We start from the raw sequence: 27,155 nt of genomic DNA on the forward strand, positions 1-27,155 counted from the left end.
TGCTTAGTCTCTGGTCGCCCAGCCTTGATAGAGGTAAGACTTCTCTAGTGGCTTGGCTGCTTTGCTTTTCTGGTTTTTGGGTTGAACCCCAATTTCTGTCTCTGAGTTTTTATTGTTTGTGGTACAAGAAAGGGAACCACTGAGATTTCACAGATTCATTCTGTTTGATGCTTTCCCTAGTCTGAACAAACCTTCCAGTGTGCCAAGGACCTGAGTGATTTCTTCTCAGGATTTAGAATGAACTCTATTCATGAGTAAACCTTTGATTTAGGAGATCACAACAGGGCCTCCCTATGATGTGCCACCTGTTACACTGTAGCAACCCGGAATGCCTGGTGGAGACTGTGGCCCATATAACATTGACATTTTTTCTAATTATTCTATGTAACATGAATAATAAAAACCAAGAGACATATTCAACCTAAAGATCAGTAAAGCAAAGCAACCAACCACTAGAGAGACCTCGACCAAATCTTCAGACCAAAAGGGTGGGAAGATTCTGTCTCTGCAAATCTTCAGACTCCACACTCCACTGAGCTCCTGTTTCTTCCCTCCTTATGCTCCTCTCTCTGCCCAGCCATATCATTCCTGTCTCCACCTCCCTAGTGCTGGGATCAACTTTGTATGAATGGGCTGTTTCTCTTTTAGACAGATTCAATTTTGTGTGTCTCAGGGTGGCCTTAAACTCATAAAGATCCCTCTGCCTCTGTCTCCCAAATCCTGGGATTAAAGGTCATCACTGACCTGTATGGCTGACTGGTATGACTGCTTTGCCGTCTGATCTTCAGGCAGGGTTTACTTATTAAAACAAATAATATACCACTATAATTCCATTTGTAAGGAGAATGGACTCCTAAGAGCTTGATTTTATTTAGCACTTGTGTCCAACAGTAATTGTCCCCATCATAGATAACATCTACTATTGTATAATTCTGGCAGGATCAAGGACATAAATCATGACCAACAATAACTTTCCCAATCAAAATGAAAGTCTAATCTACAGGAAAGTAGCAGCTATGATTCTGAAATACTAGTCAGGAGTGTTTTTCTCAAGAAATTAAACCTATTTCACAGTGCCATCTAAAAATACTTTCACTGTTCTTCTCAGTCAGTATTCATGAAGAGCCCAAGTGCCTGGTAGCTTTATTGACCTAGGCTAGGAAACTCTCAGGGAATATAGAATTGTTTTCTAGTACAAATGCCACTTATTGCACATTGGATTATACCTGTTTTTGACAAGATGCCTGAGTGCATGGGGCCTTGTCTTAAGTTGTGACAACAACGTATTGCACCCCCTAGTCTGTCTGTGTGGTAGTCACAGTTTTGTGCGAAGAGAGCCAAATAGTATCAACAATAAATAAATATTCAGCCTTCTATTCTCATGTAACATTAATTTTAAAAAGATCTCAAGACATTTTCTGCCACTGCATGTGCATTGGGAGGATGCATATATGTGTATACATGTGTGCATGAAGACAACTTGAGGTGCCAGCCTCAGGAACACAGTTCACTTCCTTTCAGACAGGGTCTCTCGTGGTCTGGAGATCATCAGCACTTGGAATCACATGCCTTTAATGCCAGCACTAGGGAGGTAGAGACAGGAGTGATATTGCTGGGCGGAGAGATTAATCTAAGGCGGGAGGAGACAGGAACTCAGTGCAGTCTGAGGCAGTAGTCTGCAGATGTCAGTCTGAGGACAGGATCACTTCTTTGTTCTGAGCATTGGTAGAGGTAAGAGCTTCTCTGATCTCTCAGCTTTCACCCCCTGATAGCTGACTCTTGAGATTTTATTATTAAGAACAATTAGAATTCGTGCTACGGTTGTAAAGATGGTTCAGTGGTTAAGAGCACTTGTTTTTCTTGCAAAGGATCCTGGTTCAGTTCCCAGCAACCACACAATCATATGTAACTCTAGTTCCCAGGGATCTGACACCCTCTTCTGAACTCCAAGGGGATCAGGCATACATGCAGGGTATATATGTACATGTAGGCAAAACATTTATATACAGAAATAAATCTAAAAAAAGAAAAAGATGAAAGATCTTTTACAGGGATGTCTGAAGGACACATGTGGAACCAACACCAATGCCCAGTAGTACCAGAAATATTCTAAGTGCTCTTTCTTTAGAGCGCCGCGGATGCCCGTGGTGCCCTACCAGGAGCATCCCCATCCCTGCCCTGGCAGCGGGAGAGCAGCTGTCACCGTGCCCCACTCCATTCCCCCAGGCCAGCCTTCTGGGACTGTCACACTCGGACTCTCTGTCCCTTCTTCCCTGCTCACTCTGGCCCCTTTCCTTGCGTCGCACCTTCACCTCTCTGGTCTGGTTGATGCACCCCCAACCCTACAATGGTCACTGTCATAGTAAAGCTTTTTAGGTCAGTAAAGTCAGTGCCTTTCAAGAAAAACTAGTACAGGTTTCCAGTAAATGGAAATCATCAACAAGCTTATATTCATGGTTACAACCACATTAAAAAGTCTCTGTGTGTGGTCAGTGGGGAGTGATTTGGAAGGGATAATGATACTTAAATAATGATGATGACAAGCCCATCACTAGCAGGTATCTTAATAACTGGAAAACTTGGGGTTCTTTCCACAGTTATTCCTCATAAAATTGGCCGAGTCATAGAGGGAAGTCCAGCTGATCGCTGTGGAAAACTGAAAGTCGGAGATCACATCTCTGCGGTGAATGGGCAGTCCATTGTTGACCTGTCTCATGATAATATTGTTCAGCTGATCAAAGATGCCGGAGTCACTGTCACACTGACAGTCATTGCGGAAGAAGGTGAGGAAGTGGCCATCCTGCCTCCCCCAAGCTGACGTCTTAGCGTGTCTCAGTTATTGTTCTGTTGCTGTGAACAGACACCATGACCAAGGCAACTTATAAAAGGAAGCACAAGCTGAGGGCTTGCGTCTGAACATAATGGAGAGCAGCGACAGGCAGGCAGTCACGGCACTGGAGCCGGAGCTGAGAGCTTACACCTGATGCAAAAGCTGCAGATAAAGAGATAGCAAGAGCATGCCTGGTGTGGTTTGTTAAAACCTCAAACAAGGCCACACCGACTCCAGCAAGCCTTTGCCTTCCAGTTCTGCCCAAATAGTTCTACTAACTAGGGCCCACCCGTGCAGACATGAGCCCACAGGGGCTGTCCTCAAGCCACCGCACAGTACCAGCACGGAGTGTGAGAGAGCTGTTTATATGCCCTGCAGTCTCATTTCTCGCCTTTTTCATTTTATATCTTAAAAGACAGTTTATAATAAAGTTGTCAGCTGCTCAAGGAAAGTCATTTAGTTGGTGAGTGGTGGCCATTTATTTATGAACTGAAGAAGCATCTAGAAGTGAAAATTGATAGCTTTCAGATCTTGTTTCCTTAATGTTTAAGTCTTGGCTTGAAAGGGTTTAGATGGAGTTGCTGTTGATATGTCAGATCCATGCCATGATGTGCCCTCCTCGGAAGCAGAGCTTGGTTCTTCCATATAAAATTTCCTCATACTTTGAGAATGTGGCCCAACGGAACGCTTGCACAGACCCTGGGTTGGATCCCCAGTACTGTCAAGAGGGTATGGATAGCAATTCGGGTTCCCCATTGTTTTGTTTATTTATGTTCCATCTTTCTTCTTTGATCCTAAAGTCAATTTCCAGGTGGTTTGTAATCCACCCCCATAGCATCTCGCTGTGTTATCAAGTCTGGTCTCAGTCTCCTTATCTCCAGTGGCCCTTCTGCCTCAGCCTACCAGAACTTTAGGCTCGTCACCACTCCCGGGTGCCTTTCTTTTTTGTTCCAACTGGACTACTCTCATGGTTTTACCTTTAAGGTATTATATAAGTCTTCTTTCTGTCCAAGGTACTGTGGTGGGTATTTATTCACGAGCATTCTCTCCTTAACATTTATTTTGTGACTCAGATTATAAAGCAGAAGTCAGTGCCACAGAAGGGCATTGCAGAGTTGTGTGTGGCGTTCAGCGGGACTGAGTAGTAGAGTGGACTGCAAGTACGGGACTGACAGACTGCAGGAGATAACCGTCAGCGTTCCCAGTCTATCTCAGGCTGCTACTTTTATAAAGTACAGTCAAAGGAAAACCACATAAATAGCCTATCAAACAGTAACATTTTTTTTCTGACTGCTTACTCTCATTGTCCTTATATGTGCAACTGCTACTGGCCACAGATGATACTTGAGTGTTCTTGGGATACTTAGGTAGGAGAACAACCATTTCTTTCTCCTAGTATATTGTTGATCCACAGTTATCACTGATAGTTTTGTTTTGTTTTGTTCTGAAAGACGGTTCCTCTGTATAACAACCTTGGCTGTCCTGGAACTCACTCTGTACACCAACCTGGTCTTGAACTCAGAGATCTGCCTGCCTCTGCCTCCCCAGTCCTGGGATTAAAGACATGCACCACCATATCAGGCTGGTAAATTTTTCTAAAAGGTTATCCTGAATCGCTTTTTTCTTTTAAGAGTAAAATCTACCTTTGACATTTTAGCCCAAGTATTTCTGGACAGATGCTTAAGGTCACCGACATGATGAGTTAGTCACCACTAGGAAGAAATGGGAAAATGGGAGAAAACTAGTTCAGTGATTGCTTGTCTTTTTTATTGAACTCTAGATATTTTTACACTATAGAAATGTTCAGAATCCCTTATTTTACTCAGGAAATAATAAAAAGTCTTTCTTTTGTTCTAAAATTTTCATTCATGGAATCTGTAAGTCTTCCAAATGTCTCATTAAATCCAGTGTAAACTTTACCAGCCGCCTTGCAGTGCAGTGACTCTTGGGAGCTGTTCACATCATTCCTCTAAGCTCCACAGCCTCTTCCCTGGTACCCATCACCTTCTTGCCCAAGCCCTTCACTGAGCAGGAAAGGGTTATCACCTAGAACAATGCGTTTCCTCAGCCTTTCATCTTCCCTTTGCAAGGTGTTATTTAATATCTGGGCCTGCTTTGCCAAAGAAATGACAAGGCAAGTGCCATATGCCATACAAAAGCTGTCAAACTCCAGTCATGACTGGACCTGTGCCCACCCTTTCTGTTGCCTCCCCCACACTACTTTAGCCTTAAAGTTGGTACAGGAATTGAATGTGCCTGGTAGGTTCTGCTTACTACATAGAAAACTTTTTCCCCAAAAATGACTCCTAATGTTTCGTCAAGTCCTGTTTAAGACTTTAAATTACCACTGCTACCAAGAAGGTACTCTGGAGTGATGTGGGCATCATTTGAGGCTTTTTCTCCGTTTAGTTCCGTTGTTTCTTCTCCTTTTCTCCATTTAGTTGTGTTTCTGCCATTTCTCCAAGTTCTATTCTAATTTACCTTCTCGTATGCTTCATTTGTTCATTTTCCTTTGTATGTCTTTTAAAGTAAACCATATTGTCATTAGTTTCTCAGTTGCAAGGGATACGTGATACTTTGCTATAGATTACTATGCTGGGGCCTGTTCTCAGAACCAAGGGATTTTTGTTTGTTTTCTGTTTTCTAGGATCCAGTCAAAGATTCTAAAACTCCTTACGCTATCTAGTCGTCATATCTTCTTTTTTCTTTTAAGTAGGATAAAGTCACAGATTATGAAACTCATCCCAACATGTTCAGTCCAGTGCTGTTCTGGAAGATCATTTTGGATGTGGTGTGGGGAGGTATTTTTTTTAAATTTATCCACAGGGTTGTCTAACCATTACTATTCCACATTTTATCAGCCCCCAAAAGAAACCCCATAATTATTTCCCATTTCTCAGGAACCGCGCATCTACTGTTTGCCTCTTTAAACTTGTCAGTAATTTCACTTCAGTGGCATCATGGAGTACAAGACTTGTCTGTCTGGTTTCTTTCTCTAACAAACCTTCAAGGTTCAACTTCACTGTAGCTTTATCATTCCTTTTTATAAGTAATACACATTATATGTAATGTTCCATGTATATCATTTTGCTTACCAATTAATCATTTGATAGGCATTTGTTTCTCCTTTTTATTTTGAATTATGCTGATGTGAACATTAATGTACAGGTTTTCCTGCAAATGCATGGCTTCATTTTTCAAGCATGATTTCATTTTCTTGAGTTTATTTATACCCAAATGTAGAATTATTGGGTCATATGGTGTACTTTTATATTTGACTTTTTGAGGAGTTGCCAAATGATTTCTAAGTGCCTTCACCATCTTATACGCTCATCAGCCATATATGAGGCTTCCGATTTTGTCAGCCCTCCACAGCACTTATTTTTTGATTGTGGCATGGTTTTTCATCCTAGCCACTCTAATAGGTGTGAAGTGCGAGTTCATTGTGCTGTGCTTTGCGTTTCACTGGTGACTAGTAATTTAAACTTAGCATCTTTTCCTGTGCTTTGGAGAAATGTCTATTCAGATTCTTTGCCTATTTATAGCTCACTTGCCTTGTCTTTTTTATAAGGTTTCTTTACTTACTCTGAGTACTAGACCTTTTCATGTGTGTCACTTTCAGGTATTTGTCTCTTGACTTGTACTTGGCCTTCTACTTTCTTGGTAAATACCCTCTGATGCACAAACATTCTAGTGTTGATGAACGCTGACTTGTTTATATTCTTTTTGCTGGCTTGTGCTTTGTTCTTAAAGCATTATGTACATCTAGGGTATATCCACATTGTTACTTGATAGTTTCCTATGTGTGTTTACCTCATCTGACCTATCTTCTCACATTGTCCCCAGTTCCAAGCATCAAAAACAGTTCTGTGATACACACATTTATATGGATGAGTTCCTTATAAAACAGTGTGAGAATTTCTGGGAATAGTATTACTTTCTCTGTCATTACCATACCAGTTTGGCTCAGTACTATGAGAGTATTTTCATAATCTCTACCTCACTAAAATACCAAGATTTCTTCTTGAGCCTTTATATCCCAGTCTTTACTTAGTATTATCAGCTTGTTTGTTTGTTTGGCACAGCCTTGAATTCAGAGATCTTTCTGTTTCAAGATATGTGTCACCATATATCTGCATTATTTCAGTCTGAAGGATTGTGACATTGTTATTTAATTTGCATTTCACAACATACCCTTTAATTTTTCTTTGGGAAGTCTTATCATTTTCTTATGTTATTTGGGGGTGTCTTGAGAATTATTTTGGTATTCAACTTTATTTTAGGAAATACAAATATTCTTGTCATTTAGCTTTGATACTCTTATTAAATTGAAATTCTTAGTGTATATGTAAAGAATTATTTTTACATTATGGCTTGGACTTTTGATGTTTATTCTTTTAATATTATTTTAAGACACTTTCTTATGTTGCATGGCCTGCCTTAACTAATGGTCTTCTCACCTCTGCCTCTCAAGTACTGCAATTACCAGCATGTGTGTGACACATACTTGTTCTTCGGGTTCTAAAATCATCGTCCTTTCACTACACATTGAGATTATTTTTGTATTGTTTTCTACTAGATATTTTATCGCACTGAGGTCCTTAATCCACCTGTAGTCTTCCTTTGGAAGTGATCTTAGGAATTCACTTTTGTTTTAGTCTTTACTCCTGTAATAAGCCAATTTCTCTACATCAGTAGTAGTTAGTATTGCTTTACTTCATTGGCCTGGGCTGCTGTCTGCTCTGTACAGCTTATCCTAGAAACATGAGTCTCCACCCGTTCCATTCTTTTACTTTGTCATCTGCTGGTGACATGTTAGTTTATATGTAAATTTGTTGTCCTGTATATCTGTTAGGACAAAGCAACCTTTCTCTTCCACAAGACAGCTAGATATTTGTCTTAGGGTTTTATTGCTTTGAAGAAATAGACACTGTGGCCACAGCGGCCCTTAGAAAGGAGAACATATCTTTGGTGTAGTCCATTAGCGTCATCACAGGAAGCATGGCAGCATGCAGGCAGACATGGTGGTGGAGAGGAAGTTGAGAGTTCTACATCTTGATCCACAGGCAATAGAAAGTGAACTGTGTGCCACACTGAACATAGCTTGAGCATATAAGACCTCAAAGCCCACCTCCATAGTGACACGCGTCATCCAACAAAGCCACACCTGCTCTAACAAGGCCACAGTTCCTAATAGTGCCACTTCCTGTGGGCCAAGCATTCAAACACATGAGGCTATGGGAGCTCTTAGTTAGGCTTTGCTATTACTGTGAAGAGATACCATGACCACAACTCTTACAAAGAAACATTTAATTGAGGTGATGGCTTACATTTTCAGAGGTTCAGTCCATCAGCATCATGATGTGGAGCATGACAGCATTCAGGCAGACGGACTGCTGGCAGGAAATCAACTAACTGTCACTCTGAGTGAAGCTTGAGAAAAGGACCATAAAGCCTGCCCCTGTAGTGACACACTTCCAACAGAAGGTGTGACCCAGGTTAAAGGTGTGCCCTCCAACCTCAAGGTCTGGGATTAAAAGTGTGTGTCATCCAACTTCCTCCAACAAGGCCACACCTCCTAATAATGCCAATCGCTATGAGTTTATGGGGGGCCAAATGCATTCAAACTACCACTGGGGCCATATTTTTCCAACCATGACAATATTCAAAGGACATGCCTATATAAAATCCTTGACCAATTAAGATTCTCAAAAAATCATTTTTATTAAAATATATTTTAAAATATACATACTAGATCTGAGATAATGGTTAAATATTAGTCCACCTAACAGAGTGGGAGACCTCTTCAGTTTTTCAAGTCATCTTTTATGTCTTTCTTAGTTTTACACTTCGAGAACATTCTCTCAATACACTGTAATGCTGACTGCTATAGTTTAATTGTGCATCTATTGTTCTATCGTTTAATTGTTCAGCATCTGACAGTATAGCTTTTCTTTGGTATTTACATGTAGAAACTCTAGCAAAAGGCTTAATACTCATTGGAAGAATGATATACTTAATCCATTGTTTACTATTTGTGCAGTTTTTCTGATAAAATTCAAAGAGAACAACAAACAGCAAAATTGTTTCTTTGTTTGTTTCATTGGTTACGTTGAAACTAGAGGCCCAGGAGCCAAGGGAAGTTCAAATTGGTGACAAGAAAACCAATTAGATAAAACTTGCTCAGTTTGCATAATGTTACTTGTACTACGTTTTTTTTTCAGGGCTGACATTGGGTGTACTCTTCCCTGAGGAAGACGACTTCTCCTGCTTCTGGAATTTCTCAGTTGCTTGTCCTATAGTTTTTTGTGTTTTTTTGTTTTGTTTTGTTGTTTTTCGAGACAGACTTTCCCAGTTGCTATGGAGCGAATCCTGGAACTCACTCTGTAGACCAGGCTGGCCTCAAACTCAGAGATCTGCCTGCCTCTGCCTCCTGAGTGCTGGGATAAAGGTGTGTGCCACCACCGCACCATATAGGGTTGAGGTCTCATGACCTTTTCCCCAATCCACTTTGTCCATTGGTGCCGTCCTTGTTCAGCTCACATGTGGGCGGTCATGTTGGTGACTTTATGGATATAGCCTCACACATTCCTAGGAGACACAGTCTCACAGCAGACTCTGATCCTTTGGCTCTTACAAACTTTCTGCCCCTTTTCCATTGTTTTCCCTGAGCCTTTGTTGCAAAAGTGTTTTGTAGACGCATTCTCTAGGACTGAGTTCCACAGTTCTGCCTTTTGACTGGTACTGGTCTCAGTCTGTGACAGAGAGAAGTTTCCTTACCTGTGGATTTAATGACAAATGTTTTGATTGTTGTGAGTTAGTGGGTGTAGACTCTCCTACAGTAACCTCAGCTTCACTAGCACTGAGTAGTTAGCTAGGTCTCCAGTAATACGTGTGGCTTCCATCTTGTTGAATGAGTCTGACATCCAGTTAGAGAGCTGTATATGTATAAACGCACACATATATACATGCAGTAAGAATGAAAAAGGAGCCAGGCAGTGGTGGCACACGCCTTTAATCCCAGCCCTTGGGAGGCAAAGACAGGTGGATCTCCATGAGTTTGAGGATAGCTTGGTTTACAGAGCGAGTTCCAGGACAGGTTTCAAAGTTACAGAGAAACCCTGTCTTAAAAAAAGAATAAAAAAGGAGGAAAAGGAGGTCATGAATTTGAAAGAAAGTAAGTAGGATTCGGAAGGAAGGAAGGGAGAAATCTAATTATAATCTTAAAAAGTAAAAAATAAATACAATGAGAAAAAAAGAAAAGAAAAAATACTATAAATGTAGTTCAGTTGGTAGAATTCTTGCTTAGTTTGCTTGAAGTCCTGAGTTCAAATCCAGCACTATATAAACTGAGTATGGGATCTCAGAACTCAGGAGGCAGACACTGCAAGTTAAAGTTCAAAGTCATCTTCACCTACATAACAATTTCAAGGGTAACCTAGGCTACATGAACCCTGTCTCAAAAACTAAATACATAATTTTTTTCATATTTTGGGAAAGTTAGAAGGTCAAATTGTAACCTCTTAAATCCACTAGGAGAAATTGTGACTGCTGCAATATAGAAGAGACACGTTCATTACAGAGAAAAGGTTGGCACCCTACTCTACTCCATTTTCTCTCCTGGGATACTTGTCTTTAATGACAAGGTCTGGTCTAGGACTTAGTCCCATGTGTCCTCATCTAGTGGGCTTGTGTTGGCACAGCCCCACAGCAAAGCAAGATTAGAACTGCCCCGGCCCGGGCTGGACTGTGTTCCCTTTCTGTCTTCTTCACTTCTTACCATCTTGCCTGTGCTTTTAGGAGTATTCACAGCTTCTGCTTGCAAGACATTCTCTTTTTGTTTTGTTCTTTGAGACAGGGTTTCTCTGTGCAGCTTCAGCTGTCCCCAATACTTACTCTGTACCAGGGTGGCCGTGAACGCAGAGAACCACCTGGCTCTGCCTCTGGAGTGCTCAGATTAAAAGTGTGTACTACCCTCGCCCAGCATGTGCTGTTCTTAAATACAATTTTGTAGGGAAACAACAGAATCAAAATTATAGAAATAGAATCCAAGAATAGTGATTTGTAAAGCCTGAAGTTTCTACTTCCGGCATACAAAATTTCCTATTTCCATCCCTTATATTTAACATCACATTTTCTTTTCTCCATTATACTCCAAGATTCATTTATCAATTTATGTTGATCTAATAAAAAATAGCCTCCACATTGAACATTTTTACAAAATAATTTCTAAGTATATACTTGAAGAGAATGCAGTTCCAGATGAGACATCATTTTGATGATGGTGGTGATAAAGATTCTCTTTTGACTGTCCTCTTCAAGAACATCCATCTAGTTGTGGATGTAGACCTTGGTTGGCTCTGTAGTCAGTTTTCCAAGCAGTTAAGAGTGACGTGGACACAATACTCTCTTGCATTTGTACTCTTAGAAAACAAAAACCAGGAAATCTTTAGAACCATTTCTCTCGACAGTCTAGATGTCTTTGATCATTGATGCTTAGCATCCGGCAGAATAATTTCCTCTGTTAAAATGCAAATTCCAAGATGTGTTGAGTTTGCGTGCACCCACTGCGCTCCAGCATCTTGAAACTTGGCACCATGAGGAAGGAAAAGACCTGTGCTCTGGAAACTTAAGAATGGGCTGAGCAGTGTCCCCTGGAGCTCTGTCCTCTACACAGATGGCTGATGTGTGCAGTTCTAATTACCATGTACGGAAGAGACAGGCAAGGGTGAGAATATGAAATTAGAAATAGCTCCTATCCTCTTGAAACATGTTATTTAAAGCCAGAGGGGAAAGACATTACTGTTCCAACTCCAGGACATAATAGTGCAGTTCTGTGAAAGCCCCCAAACTGGGGACTGTAACCATTACTCTTGTTTACTTAGTGATCCACTCGGCCTTGGTGTTTTCATGTACTGATTCTGATTTCTGTTGTTTTCTCCTTTGGACAGAGCATCACGGTCCGCCATCAGGAACAAACTCGGCCCGGCAGAGCCCAGCACTGCAGCACAGGTCCATGGCACAGGCACAGACCAACCACATACCTGGGGACAGGTGTGCCTATTCTCAGGTTTTGGGTTTTTTCTCATCTCCCTGCTTTTCACTATCCCTCTCCCAGCCAGTCGTGCACAACCAGATAACCAGGTGAAAGCAGCTGTGCACTTCATCCTTGCGGTCCCCACCCAGACTGTCTCCCCCTTCCCAGTCTCCATCCCAGCCACCCTGACACCAGCAACTGACTGTGCTTCTCTTGGAAACCACTTCAGTAGGGAAGGCCGGGCCCCACCTGAGTCAGTCTTCTTGCACTGCCTAAGACTGAGTGAGAATGCGTACATATTTCTGTCCTGTTATTAAAAACATTAGTCACAAAAGAAAATCCAGCCTCTCCCCAGGCCTTGGGGCTTTGAGAGGTCCATTTCTCAGGGTCACAAGGTCACCATATCTGCTCCAGCCTGTTTTTTTGAGTGTAACTTTCTTTGAGAGAGCAACTCCATCAGGACACCACTGAAGGAAGTGGGACGGTGTGCACAGGCGGTAAGCTACTCTGGAGGAATGAGCAGCCTTTTCTCTGGCAATTCTGGCCCTAGAGATATTCCGTCTGCAGCGTCTTGTAAGGATGAGGATGGCAAGGCAAAGCTTCAAGGAAAGAAAAGTTGATCTGCTTTTCTTCCTAGACTGTTTGTCATTTCCTCGGGGTAGATTATGCCTTGGTTTCTCTCACAGAATTGCCCTAGAAGGTGAAATTGGGAAAGATGTCTGCAGTTCCTACAGACATTCGTGGTCTGACCACAAGCACCTCGCACAGCCTGACACGGCAGTGATTTCCGTTGTGGGAAGCCGGCACAATCAGGTAAACACACCCTGCTGCTGAAATTTCGGGTTACTGTGTCACTGACATGGGTGTTTTTATTGCAAATCTGTTTGAATACATTTACTTCCAAAATTACTAATTTTTACAGAACTGCTAAAATGGTTGGAATTTACTATACCATACAAGAGGGTGTAGAGATAAAACTTTACCCTGTAAAGGGAGAAATTTAAACCTAGGCTAAATCTGTACAGGTACATGGTATTACAGCTAATTAAATAGGGGGAGCTTTGTGCTTATTGTTTAGGGAAATTCTTAAAAAATTAAAAATTTAAAAATTCTGTTCTCTAAATTGTTCTATTTCACATTGACCACCTAGAAGACTGCATAATCTTCTAATGAATTTATAAAAATTAAATAGCAGCCCAAACTAGCATTCCTTCCTTACGTCATAGAAATGCATATCAGGTGTAGTCATCATGTCTCTTGGCTATAAAAGCAGATTCTCTTCAAGATGTAGTAAAAGCCGTGCATAAGAGCGTCCTATCCTGCTTCTTTCCTTCAGAGCCTTGGGTGTTACCCAGTAGAGCTGGAGAGGGGCCCTCGGGGATTTGGGTTCAGCCTCCGAGGAGGGAAAGAGTACAACATGGGGCTGTTCATCCTTCGCCTCGCCGAGGACGGCCCTGCCATCAAGGACGGCAGGATTCACGTGAGTCGGCTTCTTTGTGCAGCCTTTACTTCTGACTCTGGACTGGAAACTGTAAGAATAATTGCTGTAGAGGGAACGCAGAAACCTCCGACATCTAAGAAAGGAGTTTTTCCTAGAAGCAGCCACATGCTACTGTTGTGCTTTTCTGGCCACCCAGGGTTTCTGAGTTTGATGGTTTCTTTGTGTGTCTGTTAGAAAAATTAGTTCTTGTATAGTCAGCATACAAGGCCAATGGATTAATAAATCAAATACACTTCCATCTTATTAAAAGTCTTAAAGACAGCAGGATAAAAAAGATTCCAATTTCTTCCAAAACATAAGCTCAGGGAGTTTTTTCCACTTAGTTCCCTGAAGAGGCAGAAAATTCTGGTCTGCCAACCTTTATGATTATTAGAAAGACCAGAATCCACATCAGTAATATTTTTCATAGGCTTTCTCAACCCTGCAACACCAGCATGTGTAAGGCACTGGAGACTAAATGGCTTAAAGATATGCATTTGTTCGTCCTCTGCATGTTAAAGAGGAATTTTACATAGAAAACTGTTGGCTTTAATGTTTAAAAACTAGTTAATTCACTAGTCATCACTAAAATTTTAAGTTCTAGACAGCCTCCCTCTTACTACCCAAGAGAACTTTGGGTTTCCTCTATCTGTCATTAGGAGGCACCAGGGGAAAGAACCCTTTTAATTGAGTAATAGTAAGACAAATTATTCTTAGCTCTAATAATCAGAAGAGGCTCTGGGGTGGGGGTGGGATGTACCTCAGCTGGTAGTGTGCTTGCATAGTATAGCCTTGGGTTCAATTCCTAGCACCACATAAAAGCAGTGGTGCACACCTGTAATTTTCGCACTTGGAAGTAGAGACAGAGGGGTCGCAAGTTCAAGGTCATCCTTGGCTACCATAGCGAGTTTGAGACCAGCATGGGCTACATGAGTAGACATTGTTTCAGAAACAACAATATCTTCTGGGTGATTGCAGCTTTGCTTTTCCACATTACCGCTTCATACCCATCATTTGCTTCAAAACTAGTTTTGAGTATTTGCCTTAACCAAGACTTTAAGTCTGGTGTTAAATGACTTGGTCAGAGTATGACATCAATCCTTCCTTAAAATGACCAGGCATATGCATAAGATCAGAGAGAGTGACTAACAAAGGTGCCTGAAGATAAGTACAGTTCAGGAAAGAGGCTGAAGAAATAACAATGGGTGAAATGAAGGAATGGCACTCTACATAACAGGGAACTCTGTGGCTGAGTGATGTCATTATTTAGGATGTATTCAGAGGAGTGGGAGGAAATGGGGTGAAGAAAGCATGGGTTAGAAGTATGGAGGTGCTGGGCAATGAAAAGCCACAGTAAGCTTTTGAGCAAAGATTTTTTTCAGAGCAGCATGCTGCTAAGAAGTGTCTACCTGCAGTGTACAGAAGGATGGAGAAGAGAAGTCGCTGTCACTCATGCATGAAGTGGTGGTATGAGAACTTGCCTGCTAATGATTTGGGTAGAAAGTAAAATGGAGGAGATCACTTTCCAGTGAAGGAAGGACCAGCTTAGGTGACTCATAAGTATCTATCTGATCAGTGAGAGACAAGGGGACAAAGACAAGGCTGTCTGGGAGACCTCCTTGCTGTGAAAGATTTGTCACTCATATTGATTTAATAAAACACTGATTGCCCAGTAGCCAAGCAGGAAGTATAGGCAGGGCGACCAGACTAGGAGAATTCTGTGAAGAGGAATGGCTCAGTCTGCAGTCACCACCCAGACACAGAGGAAGCAAGATGAGGACTGCCTCACTTATAAAAAGTACTAAGCCACCTAGCTAACACAGACAAGAATTATGGGTTAATTTAAATTGTAAGAGCTAGTTAATAATAAGGCTGAGCTAATAGGCCAAACAGTTTATAATTAATATAATTCTCTGTGTGTTTTGTTGGGATTGAACAGCTGTGGGACTGGGCAGAACAGAACCTTTTGTCTATACCTATTCTTACCTGTGTGACTAAAAAAAAAAAAAAAACTCGGGTGAGAAAGAATTTGACAGCCAGCTGCTATAATTTTTTTTATCATATTAAAGTAGAGGTATCAGTTAGCTGTCCAAGTGTATTTCACAGGCCTTAGACAGTGACATGACCCAGACAGACAGAAGCAAAGGGCAAGTGTTTGTGGTAGATTAGATCACTCAAAGAGTTTTAGAGAGCAGCAGGCCATGGACATAACTCTGAGTGGGGCCTACAATTAGTGCACAGGAAAGTAAGGCAATCAGGAAGGGCAGAAATGCAAAATCACACACCAAAGCCTGAGGGTTTATTATAAGCCAAGAAGGCCGAATGCATTGGGAGCATCTGATACAGAGTTGTTGAGGCTAGCCTGCTTGCTTTCTCACATAGTTCAACAGAGTGAAAAGAGCTCAGGTTTGAGAATTGAGGAAGATACAAATCAAACCTTTTTCCTACCATTTTGTAGCAATATAGCTTTAAGCAGCTTCTTTCTGAGCATGGGTTTAGGATCCATTGTGACATGCTTTAGAGTCCTCTTGATCCTCTCCCCCCATGCTCTTCCTCTTTACCTCTCCTCTGCTGAGGTAGTTCACATTTCTTCTTTTTTGGTTTTTCAAGACAGGGTTTCCTGGCTGTCCTGGAACTTGCTTTGTAGACCAGGCTGACCTCAAACTTAGAGATCCGCCTGCCTGCTTCCTGTGCAGCACCACTGCCTGGCTCACATTTCTTCTTTTTAAAATGGTTCCAAATAGAGCCCTCGATCTACTAATTCCATCATATAGATGTAAGCCAAACAGGCCTTAAAAGCAGGTAATGTGTAGTTCTAAAAGATAGCAGAAACTGAAAGTCCCATGACTGAACCTACTTTTATTTAAAAAATAAACACTAGATTTTGAAAACAAAATTAGACTATTAACTGTTATATTCGGATCCGTTCTAATAAGAAAATGTCGGCTTTCAGAGAGGTCTCAACTAACACTCTCCGTGATGCCATGAAAGGACCTCCACCTCTCTTGCCTCCTTCCTCCCTTACTGGTCTCCATATAGCAATTTTATCTCTGTGCCTTTGGGTCACAGTGTCTTCAGTACTTCATACAGTGCCTTGAATATTCAGTGGGTAATTCATAAACATTTTTCAAAAGCATGTCCTGGGTGAGTTTTTAAATCAAGATTAGTACTTTATAGATGCTTATAGATATCAAGAGGTTAGAATGGCTGGATAAATCTAGATAACTAATCTTTAAAATTATTAAGTGTATGGATACATGTGTTAGGGTACACATGCCAAGGTGCATGTCAGAGGACAACTTGAGAGTATTGGTGCTTGTTTTCCACCATGTGGACCCCAGTATTGAACTTAAGTCTGTCTGTCTTAGCAGCAAATACTTCTACCCACTGAGCTACTGCACCAGCTCCTAGATATTGAAATTTTTAGAAAATGAAGATTTGTCCTCAGCTCTTATAACTGGGTAGATAGGATTAGTGGTACAGTAATAATGTACTAGTATAATTCGGAAACCAAGAGAATGTTAGCTTAGGGGTGGGAAGGTACTGCGTGTCAGCAGAGGATCTAGAAATATCTTGAGTCTGAAGCTGGTCCTTAAATCCTGGGGTATGGGTTCAATGTGTGTCTAGCATACCTGAGGCCTAAGTTTCTACCCCTAGCACTGCAAGCAAGGAAGTCAGACTCTCAGTTCCGTCTTCCAAGCAATGGTATTGCCACTTATGCTACTGTTGGTCATGAGGTAAGTGGCAATACCTATACTTATCCCCTTGCTGAGATCGTCTGGGCTGGATTTCCTCGGGAGGCATAGCATTTCTGAATAGGTTGTGAGATAATGGAATCCATGTGTCAGACTTTGTGCTTTAGTCAGTGAGTTTCTAAAGATTTAACACTTTATGTGTGGGGGTGTTTTGGCTGTATAGGTCTTTTGACCACATGCATTCAGTACCCTTAGGGGCCAGAAGAGGGCATCAGGTCCTCGGGGACTGGAGGAACAGATGATTGTGTGCTGGAAACCAGCACTCCTCAGCTCTGAGCCTCTCTGCAGCCACAACTGCAACATCTCTTATTTTTCTCCCTGCCTTTTGTTTTGGGTTTTTGTCTTTTGTTTTTTAAGTTTTAAAGCCTAGCTGTTTTACGAAGACTGGCTTCAGTTGACCACTGGAGTTGCTCCGTCTGCAGAAACTTGTCTTTTCCTTTTCTTCGTCTGCCTTTCATTTCTCTCTCCTTTCCCTTCTCCTCTCTTCTTATGATTTTTTGGTAAAACTGGAGTTGAATGTTCAGCTTTTCAAAAATATTTTCACCATTTTATTAACGTTTTATAGCAACCTATAATCTCAGAAAAAAAAATAAATGTTCATCTGTCCTCTCAGAGGAGTGTTTTTCCCTTTGGTTTTAAATACTGAGCTCTCAGACAACACTTTCCCTTTCCTTCCCATTTTTATTTTAAAGTTAAAACGACACCTGCTGGCAAGTCTGTTCAATTACAAAAGTTTTTTTAAGATTTTATTTATATTAAAAAATACAGGTTTGTGGCCTAAGACAAAGAATGTCACTGAAACTGTGACATTCTTAAGATGAACTAATTAGTTTTCCTTTATTTTCAGAATTATTTATTCAGAGATATTTTGTTATCTATACTTCCTTGGGGAAATAATTTTTTAATCATTTATCAAAGGAGCTTAATAGTGGCTTTTCTTCCACTTATTCTAGATAATTGACTTTCTTACTGTTTTCTGTTCTGTAATCTTCATCTTACTTCACTGAGTTCATTTCATGTGTTTGTCTTAGTCTGCTTGTTACCATAACTGAACACCTGAGTTTGGGGAATATATAAACTGTTATACCTCTGGAGTCTGTAGAATCTCGTGTTCAGATGCCCTTGCTGTTGGGGATGCTAGTTTTGAGACAGCAGGCATGCGACCGGGGGGGGGGGGGGTTTGGGGGGGGGGGAGACACGACACAAAGGATGCCTAGGAGATAGGATCTCACTTTTAAACAAAGCTACTCCCCACTGATAATAATCTAGTTGCCTCCCAAGTTCCCACTCATCAGAACCCCAATATATGACTTAAGAGGTTAGGTTTTCAACATGTGGATTCTAGGCAATGTTTAAAGCATATTGTCAATTAAATTCACCAACTGGTCATGTTTCATTTATTTATTTATTCTTTTTATTGAGCTATATATTTTTCTCCGCTCCCCTTCCTTCCTCTCCCCCTTCCCTTCTCCCCTTTTCCATGATCCCCACTCTCCCAATTTACTTAGATCTTGTCTTTTTCTACTTCCTATGTAGATTAGATGGTCATGTTTCTGATACCCTTCATACCTCCATTTATTCAAGAGTAAAACATGTTTTTTTCTCTTTGTAAATATACAACAATTTTATTTGTTCTATAGATTATGATTATTTTTTCAGTGTGTAGATTTGGATATATTCAGTCACATCTTTATGCCAATGCATTTTACACTAACTTGAAGGCTGGCACGTATTTACAGGCGGCGTGTAACCATATCTCATAGCACTCCCCTACAGCCCCACCAGACAGGTGAGGAAAATGAGACCCTGACCTAGGACAAGGTTAAAGCTGTGTATGGTAGGAACCACATAGTTGGACCTCAGCTTCCTGTCAGGTCAGGCTGTATCTGTAGATTCATTTTTAATTTTTTTAAGTGTTTTGCTTATATTTGCCTGGCTCATAGAGGCCAGAAAAAGTTATTAAATCCCCTGGAACTGGCGTTAAAGGCGGTTTTGAGCTGCCACGTGGGTGCTGGAAATTGAACCCAGTTTAACCACCATCTCTCCAGCCCATCAAATCTCGAGTCTGTTCTGTTACTACTTATGGATTATTTATGTCTTACCAATATCTGGAATATTTGGGTTTTTATTTTCAGTAATGTCTCATTGTTTTTTTTTCAAAAATAAATACTCTGCTGCATGCCACCTTGATGTAGCTCTTAAATCACTCCACCATCTTTACTTGTGTTTTTACTGTTAAATTTCCCCATATGCTTTGTTTGCTTTTAAAATACATACTTCTGGTAAATGACATCAGCACTGTGGTATCTTATTTAATACTAGTTTTTGTTTCCCAGAAAATTACTTTGTGTTTAAGTCACTATATACAGTCCAGTAATTGGTTTAAATAAGTGTTCATATACCTAAATAATGTATTCTCAAAGCTTTATAAACTGTAATCTTCAAGTATATCATTTAGCTAAGGCCTCACACATGTACAGGATATGCTGGCAGTGAAAAGCATGTTATGAGCAGTCATCTGCCCAGCGTGTGTTTGAAAGACCTGTACAGTTGCCATTTAGACACTGCTTTACGCTGTTATTTAGGTTAATGTAGAAATGTCACCTTTTCCATTGTTTTAAATTTTGGTAGAAAACTAGATTTTTTAAAAATTTCTTTATTTCCCAAGACTAGAGATCAGTCTCAGGACCTCACACATGTGGGAAAATCATTGATCCTTGATACTGATTAGTAACCACATAAAGCTTTCCCATGTGAAATTTTTATAAAGTAGATAAAAATCATGCATTGTCTCTCCTCATTGCCATTATCTATCCACCCACCAGCTGTCACAGAATTGCACTCTGCTAGGTTAAAGATTTCACAAGTAAGAATGACCAAGCAGGGTGAAGGGCTCTGTTGACAGTGTGGAAATGAAAAACCGCTGTTTCACACAGTTGTGAATGTTCCTTGTCCAGGTTGGTGACCAGATTGTTGAAATCAATGGCGAACCTACACAAGGCATCACACATACGCGAGCAATTGAGCTCATTCAGGCTGGTGGAAATAAAGTCCTCCTCCTTTTGAGGCCAGGAACTGGCTTGATACCTGACCATGGTAAGCAAAACAGCTAAACACTCATGCTGGGGAGGGCCCGACAGAAGGACAGGGATACCCTTTGGAGGGCATGGACATCTTACTGGCTGACTCAGAAGTGACACAGCACCACCAAAGAACGTTACTAGAATGCAAGTGATGTTCCAAACAGTGTTGTTTGTTGAAATAGAATGGATGTCTTTATTTCATCTGAAAGCACGGAGTGCTTTTTGTAGAGAAATATGCCTGTAAGAAATGAGAACATTAGAAGCAAAAATTTCAAATGTCTTTAGAATAGCCTAGCTTTATTCCCTCCTTGGCTAATTACACATTGCCAATAAATGTTATTTTCTTAAAGTAAGATAAGTGTGTCAATGAATGCCAGAACTTTAGGATTTTTCTAGTCACTTGTCAAATTAAGTTGCCATAGCCCCACTACCTGTGGACAGGGAGGTAAATCTGAGATCATGTCTGTACTCCTGCACTGATAGTAAATGCCCTTGGCTTTATTAGAGGTTTTGAATGAACTGTCGCAGTGTTTTAAAACTCACTTTGAGATGCATGATCCTAGAACACCCATTTTGTGCGTGTCTTCCCTACAGCCCCCGTCAGAGCTTCTGTAGGGCACATGTAGACATAAGCTCCTGCAGTCCCTTCCAGCTGTGTTCTCTGGCTGTGTTCCCTTCCACCATCTGCTCATACAGCACACGTGCCCATGACATCTGTGCTAACTGTGCTGGTTTGTTTTCACATAGTCCTAGGCTTTTTCTCTTCCTTCTTCAGGTTTGGCTCCTTCCGGTCTGTGCTCCTACGTGAAACCTGAGCAACATTAAGGCTTTCAGGGCTTTTCTTGGTCTTTCCTTAAAAAGACTTGGTAAATTTGCATGTCTTTTAAATCACTTCTTTTTCTTTTTAATTAAAATGATGCTATTAATAAATACATCTACTCCTGTCTTCTGCACTTTTTCAGTCTCCTTTTGACATTAAATTGGACAGCTTAACAAGAAAAGTATTTACAGTGCCCATAAACCTCATTTGGGTTACTATGGTCTGGTCTTTTTCACTAGTGATTTTGGCAAATCCTTAACTTAAACAGTAATAACAGCTAAGTTAGTAAGTTTCTTGGACTAGCTACGTTGGTCCAGTTTTATTATTTGTATCTTATTTGGATTTATGAATAATTTATAAATCATATATTACATCTTACAGTACATAAGTGAAACAATTATAACATAATCTACCCTTCATGTATGAGCAGATATCTACAAGCATCTGCCTTTATAAAGAGTGACGTAAACATGTATAAGCAATGTAACATACTCCTCCTTGGGCTGTGTAACCAGTTACATACTCAAATGGCTGTCAAAGTTCAAAATTCACTGTTCCTGTTTATAATTGTTGAATGTAACTGTGTTTTACTCAATCACTTTTTAGGTGATTGGGATATTAATAGTCCTTCATCTTCCAATGTCATTTATGATGAACAGCCACTTCTCCCATCTTCACATTCTGCTTCCATGTTTGAAGAGTCTAATGTGCCAGTAACCGAAGACTCTCTGATTAGAGTTCAGATATGTGAAAAGGCAGAAGAACTAAAGGACACTGTACCAGAAAAGAAAAGCACTTTAAATGGAAGCCAGCCTGAAACGAAGCATCAGATTGTTTTCCAGAAAAATGTGAGTAAGAAGGGTCCACCCAATAGTTATGGGCATGAGAAGAGTCTACTCAAAGGAGAAAATGGTGTCACACGAAGGGGTAGATCTGCTAGTCCCAAAAAGTCAGCCAATCGACATTCAGACGAACATGCGGAAAAGTTTCCCAGGCCCCTAAAAAGTGACCCCAAAGGAAAATCTAGAGATCGGTCACTCAGCCCTAGGAAAGGAGAGACTAAAGGTCAGATCACCACTAAGGCAGGCTCTGAACAAGATCCCTGCAGAAAAGGCAGGGGACGCTCTTCTAGTCCCAAAAAGCAGCAAAAGATTGGAGGCAGCAGCCCATCAAACACTGAGAGCAAATTACCAGAGGTTGGGAGCCAAAGAGCAGCAGGCCATATTTTCGACAGTACTGAACAGCTCCCAGATGGTAAAGAAAAGTTGGGTGTCATCAGGAAAGATCTGAAACAGAGTCAACTGGGTAAAAACAGAACAAGATCTCCAGAGAAAAAGGGCCATAAAATTGATGAAACATCTCTTTCATCGAAAAAGACTAACAACACTGCTAGCAGGGCGGTGTGCGAGAAGGAGAAAGGAAAGAAGCCAACCGCAGGAGAAAACGTCCACATCTCAACAAAGAAGCTCAAGCAGGAACCTGAAGAGAAGGTGATGTTAAATAAATCAGGAGATGACAAACAGAAAGATCCAGAGGCCACTGACAAATGCAAGGAGCGTGCAGGGAGCACACCTGAAACCAGCTCTCCAGTCAAAAAAGCACCCATCACTCCAGGGCCCTGGAGGGTGCCACGTGCAAATAAAATCACAGGCACTGTTGGCATGACTGATAAACAGCTGTGACCTTTTGTATAATTCAAAGAAAATTTAAGTTGTTATCTTTTACTATAACACAGCATTCTCTTAAAGGGGAGAGGTGTGTTTTTTCCCCAGAAAGTCTTCAATATCTAATTGGAGCATCGAGTTAGCCAGGCTGCATGAAGGGCTTCTGAGATTGCTAAGTCCCACCTGGCCCTTGCTGGCTGCCCTTCCTCATGCTCAGGAAGGACCTGCACCCATGGGCTCCTCTGCCACGCCCTGCTCAGGCCACCCGCTCAGCAATGACATGATCTTAGCAGTGTGGTCACAGCTCACTTTGTATTTGTGCCAAGTTATCTACTGTATCATGTCTGTTCTATCCTTCCCATTCTGATATTTCCAGTCATCAAACAGTTCAGTTTGGCTTGAAGATATTTTCAATAGCATGTTGCATGTTTACAGAGAGAAATATTTGAGTCCCTGCAGAGGAAGAAATTGTTAGCTGATCATTAAAGTTGGCACTTGGCCTCTTCTCACAGCTTCTGCCCGTCTACTTTTAAAGTGCAACTAAGAAACATCACTATGTTACAGGAAAGGTCAAATATTGAAGATGCTTTTTTATGGCTAAGGTGTTCCAAGTAACTACTGAAGATATTCCTTACAATTGAATGCTCAAAATGAGAAAGACTAAGCAACAGAATGAACAAACTCCTGCCATGTTAGCCAACCCTAATGTAGTTAAGAGTGTCTCAGACCACCTGCTGTAGTGAGAGAAGTGCAGAAGCATGTAGAAATACCATTTCTCTTCAAAGAAAAATTACTATATCTGGATATCTTGACTATTAGTCATTAGTCTCTATGACATTATTGGAAAGCCAAAATGTATAGATCATTGTGAGAGACTTAGTCATGAAGCCAGTGCTACACAGCCAGACGAAGTACCAGCTCCCATGGCATAGAGAAGCTCAGGTGGGGGCAGATACATGAGTTTTAAGAATTTAGAAGCAGAGCCTGCATTGGGCTTCTGCAGCAAGTCAAGACTAATACAGTATAGACTGTGTGGTGGAACTTTAATTTTTAGCTAATTAACTAAAAACAGGAAAAGCTTTCAGAGTTCTTTTCTAAAATCTAAGAAAAACTGTTTGCTGAAAGTTGGAGACAATTTTTAACCTCATGCAATAGATCAGGATGTTAGTTAGGTTCCCTGAAACAGCATTCAGAAGCATCTATAAATACAGACATTTCTCAGACCAAAACTGTCTACTTATGGAGTATTTGAACGCTCATTCTGTTACCCCGTGAGTCTGACAAACTCCACTGTGACCAACTGTACTGACCCCTGTAGGAAACACATGCTTCCACCCAGAACTATATCTACCCATCTATGATATATACTTGAATAGAGCAAAATTAGGAGGCTTGATAAATGCTAAGAATTTAGTAACACAGAAATGATTTATTTTCCCTATAGTCCACAATTAGTGACATAAATCCTATTTTTATTGTTAACTGTGACATTACTTTGATGTCATATGTTGTCAGTCTGATGTGGCTCTTCCTAAGTAACCTGTCACTGTATTGATTATATACTGACTTAGCCATGTGGTCTTGGAATGCTGAGCAAATATGGATGTCCTGGCTGTAAATGTTTATATATGTACAGTACCTTTATATATATATATACACTTGAGGTTCTGATTAGAGAAAGATCTGTAAATCGCTCGTTATTTTTTATATAGATATTAAAAAAGAAAAAAATTTATGTTCTGCTTTTTTTTTTTAAAACTGTCAGCATCACTTAACATTGCTGTTTGCGGACCTTAGTTCCCATCATGATCTGAGTCATAAGAGTCTTAAAATCAGAAAGACATAACAATGTGTCTTTGCCTGTACTGAATTTCATATGTGAATGAAAGCCTTAAATTGTATACCATTACTTCATTGCAAAGACATTTTTTTAATGTCCCCTTTCTCCACTACTGGAGAAGACATTTCATCTTACTGAAATTCATTTATAGTGGAATAACAGTACTGACCACTTACAAGTTCACAGAATTCAATGGTGATTCACGTTATTTAAAAACATTTTATTTATTTTAAACTTACTTTTAGAATTAAGTATCTGGATTTGATTTCATTTCACTTCATGTGTGTGTTAAATCCTACTTCAAAACTCTGGCTTATTAATACTCTTCAGGAGAAAAATTCCTATAATTGCATGATCTCACACTAAAAATAAAATCTAGTTCTATTTCCAGACCCACGTGGAAACAATGGGAATGTGTCAGAGCAGTTGCTGTGAAGTTCTGTGAAGACTGTTACCAGGCAGGGCTGCTTCGATCCCACAGCACTGTGTCGGCTCCTCCATCAAGAGCATTTGGCTTCTTATTTTTACATGAGAATACCTTCATTTAAAGGGAACTGGGGCAGCGAAATGGCTCAGCAGGTAAGAGCACTGCCACCAACCCTTCCATCGCCAGAACTATGGTAGGAGAGAACCAAATCCATTAAGGCGCCCTTGATGCACTCTGTGTGTGCATTCACATAAATTAAAAAGCAAAACAGTGAAGATATTTATTATTCTTGTGCAGAAATACGAAGCCAAATGCTTTGCACACATCTGGACAAACATTTATATTTCCATTTCTTACCAAAAGTATTGAAGGCACACAAGAGCTTGAGTAAGGTTCTGCCTAGTGACCGCCACAAAGATGTAGACTGGAGCTGAGCCTACTGCATGACCGTATACCCAAAGAACATCTGCGTAACCTGACTGAAATACAGTCCACTCCAGAGTGGGAATGCATCAGAGCAATTGTCTGTCTTTGTGTGCCTCGCACCTAAACGCAACCAATTTTATAAATAGCAAGATACATTTATCTAGAAAGTCGATTATCATCTTTAGTTAGCGGAAATCGTCTGACACATCTACAAACTTGATAGGCTATAAGTTCTCTAGGGCACTGACATAGTAGTAGCTTTGAACAGGTTCAGCTTCTTGGTCTCTATGCATATAAACAGCATTAAATATGAGGGAGCATATGAATGCTTATGAAGAATTGTATCTAGTAGAAAAAGTATTATTTCATGCTCCAAAATATGGACATTAAAGTCAAAAAGAAAAAAAACAAATTTAAAAACCAAGAAACTTCCTTTATACTTAGGACAACTGCTAGTTAACCTGCGTGCTACCTGATCGGAGTTGTGTGTGCTGTGCAGGAAAAGTATTCCACTGCATGTTTGTGTCCAACTTTCATCACTCAGAAGAGGCTCCAGGGACTGACTGCAAGAAACAGATCACTTAAATTAGACTAGTCCATGTATATGTAAATTAATGAATTCCCAAATCACCATGTTTGGGAACAAAACCCAGCTGACCTATTAAGAATATGTTGATTTAAATTCTTCAAAGCTTTCAGTTTGATTAATTTAAAATAAGGTTGATTCACCTTGCATGGTTTGTTCACCAGTGAACAAAAAGCTTGAACCCATAAACTGACACATTTGAGACATCCTGTTATTTAGAATTTCTCTGGTTGAAAAGTGGAGAAAACTATATCCCAGTTAGGCAAGCGAGAAAACTATATCCCAGTTACGCAAGCACATGGTTATTTAGCTTTTCAATGTTTAGTTTATAGTTGTGACCATAACATGTCTAGGAGATTTACAGATTATATCTCCATAGCAATTTTAGGATGATTTCCCCCAGATTTAAAGTCCAAATCAATAGGTAAATTTCTTATTCTTTGATAGATACTGCTACAATTAATTAATTAATTGGCTTTAATGTGCATGGTATAAAATGGGCATTTATCTATAGGATATGAAATAAGATAAATAAGGCTGTGTCCATATTTTTGAGTATGAGATTTAGACTTTTTATACCAGATAATTCTACATTTTGGTTTTATTTATCAATAATGTAGTATTACCAAAATCTTAGCCCTTTGGGGAAATCAAAGTCTAAGTCACTAGATAATACACAGGTGTCAACAAAACACTGACTACTGCACAAGAAAGAGCGTGGGATGGTGTGGAAGGCAGCACAGGTGAGGTGAGGCAGAGGATGTCATACCGGAAAGGAATGCAGCACTGTCACAGGAGGGCCTTGGAGGCGACCACAGGAAACGTACAGCATTTAATATGGATTACAGTGTAAGAATTTCCATATTTTAAGTTCATTCATGCAGCTGTGAAAAATCAACTTTTCAGCTATAATGGAAACCTAGCAGAGCAGAACAGCCCAGGTGAGTCTAAAGGAGGCTTCGCTAGTAGCAGTGAAAACCAAGACATACGCCAAGGCAATCCACAAAGAAAGTTGTTTGAACTTACAGTTCCAGAGAGTTAAGAGTCCATGATGGAGGCAGCAGGCAAGCTGGCTGGAGCAAAAGCTAAGAGCTCACATCTTGAGTTGCAAGCAGGAAGCAGAGAGCATGAACTAAAATGGTAAGAGTCTTAGTTCTCAAAAAGCTGGTCTCCAGTGACACACTTCCTCTAGCTAGGGCACACCTCC

At 40.5% G+C, this 27,155-nt stretch overlaps 1 protein-coding gene across 2 annotated transcripts in view; it reads left to right on the top strand.

The window, feature by feature from the left end:
- Magi3 (membrane associated guanylate kinase, WW and PDZ domain containing 3) overlaps positions 1-24,404 on the top strand; it is a 205,077-nt gene extending 180,673 nt beyond the window's left edge. Inside the window, exons 16-22 of one of the 2 annotated variants that reach the window (XM_075981725.1) lie at positions 2,598-2,783; positions 11,782-11,884; positions 12,554-12,680; positions 13,204-13,347; positions 20,060-20,198; positions 20,961-21,051; positions 21,612-24,404. In XM_075981725.1, coding sequence (XP_075837840.1) covers positions 2,598-2,783; positions 11,782-11,884; positions 12,554-12,680; positions 13,204-13,347; positions 20,060-20,198; positions 20,961-21,010 — 749 coding nt within the window. In that variant the 3' untranslated portion in view covers positions 21,011-21,051; positions 21,612-24,404. The remainder of the gene's footprint in view (positions 1-2,597; positions 2,784-11,781; positions 11,885-12,553; positions 12,681-13,203; positions 13,348-20,059; positions 20,199-20,960; positions 21,052-21,611) is intronic. The other variant, XM_075981724.1, reaches the window with a different exon arrangement.
- Positions 24,405-27,155: the final 2,751 nt, after the last annotated feature.

Source organism: Microtus pennsylvanicus, chromosome 7, assembly GCF_037038515.1.
Source record: "Microtus pennsylvanicus isolate mMicPen1 chromosome 7, mMicPen1.hap1, whole genome shotgun sequence".
Lineage (NCBI taxonomy): Eukaryota > Metazoa > Chordata > Mammalia > Rodentia > Cricetidae > Microtus > Microtus pennsylvanicus.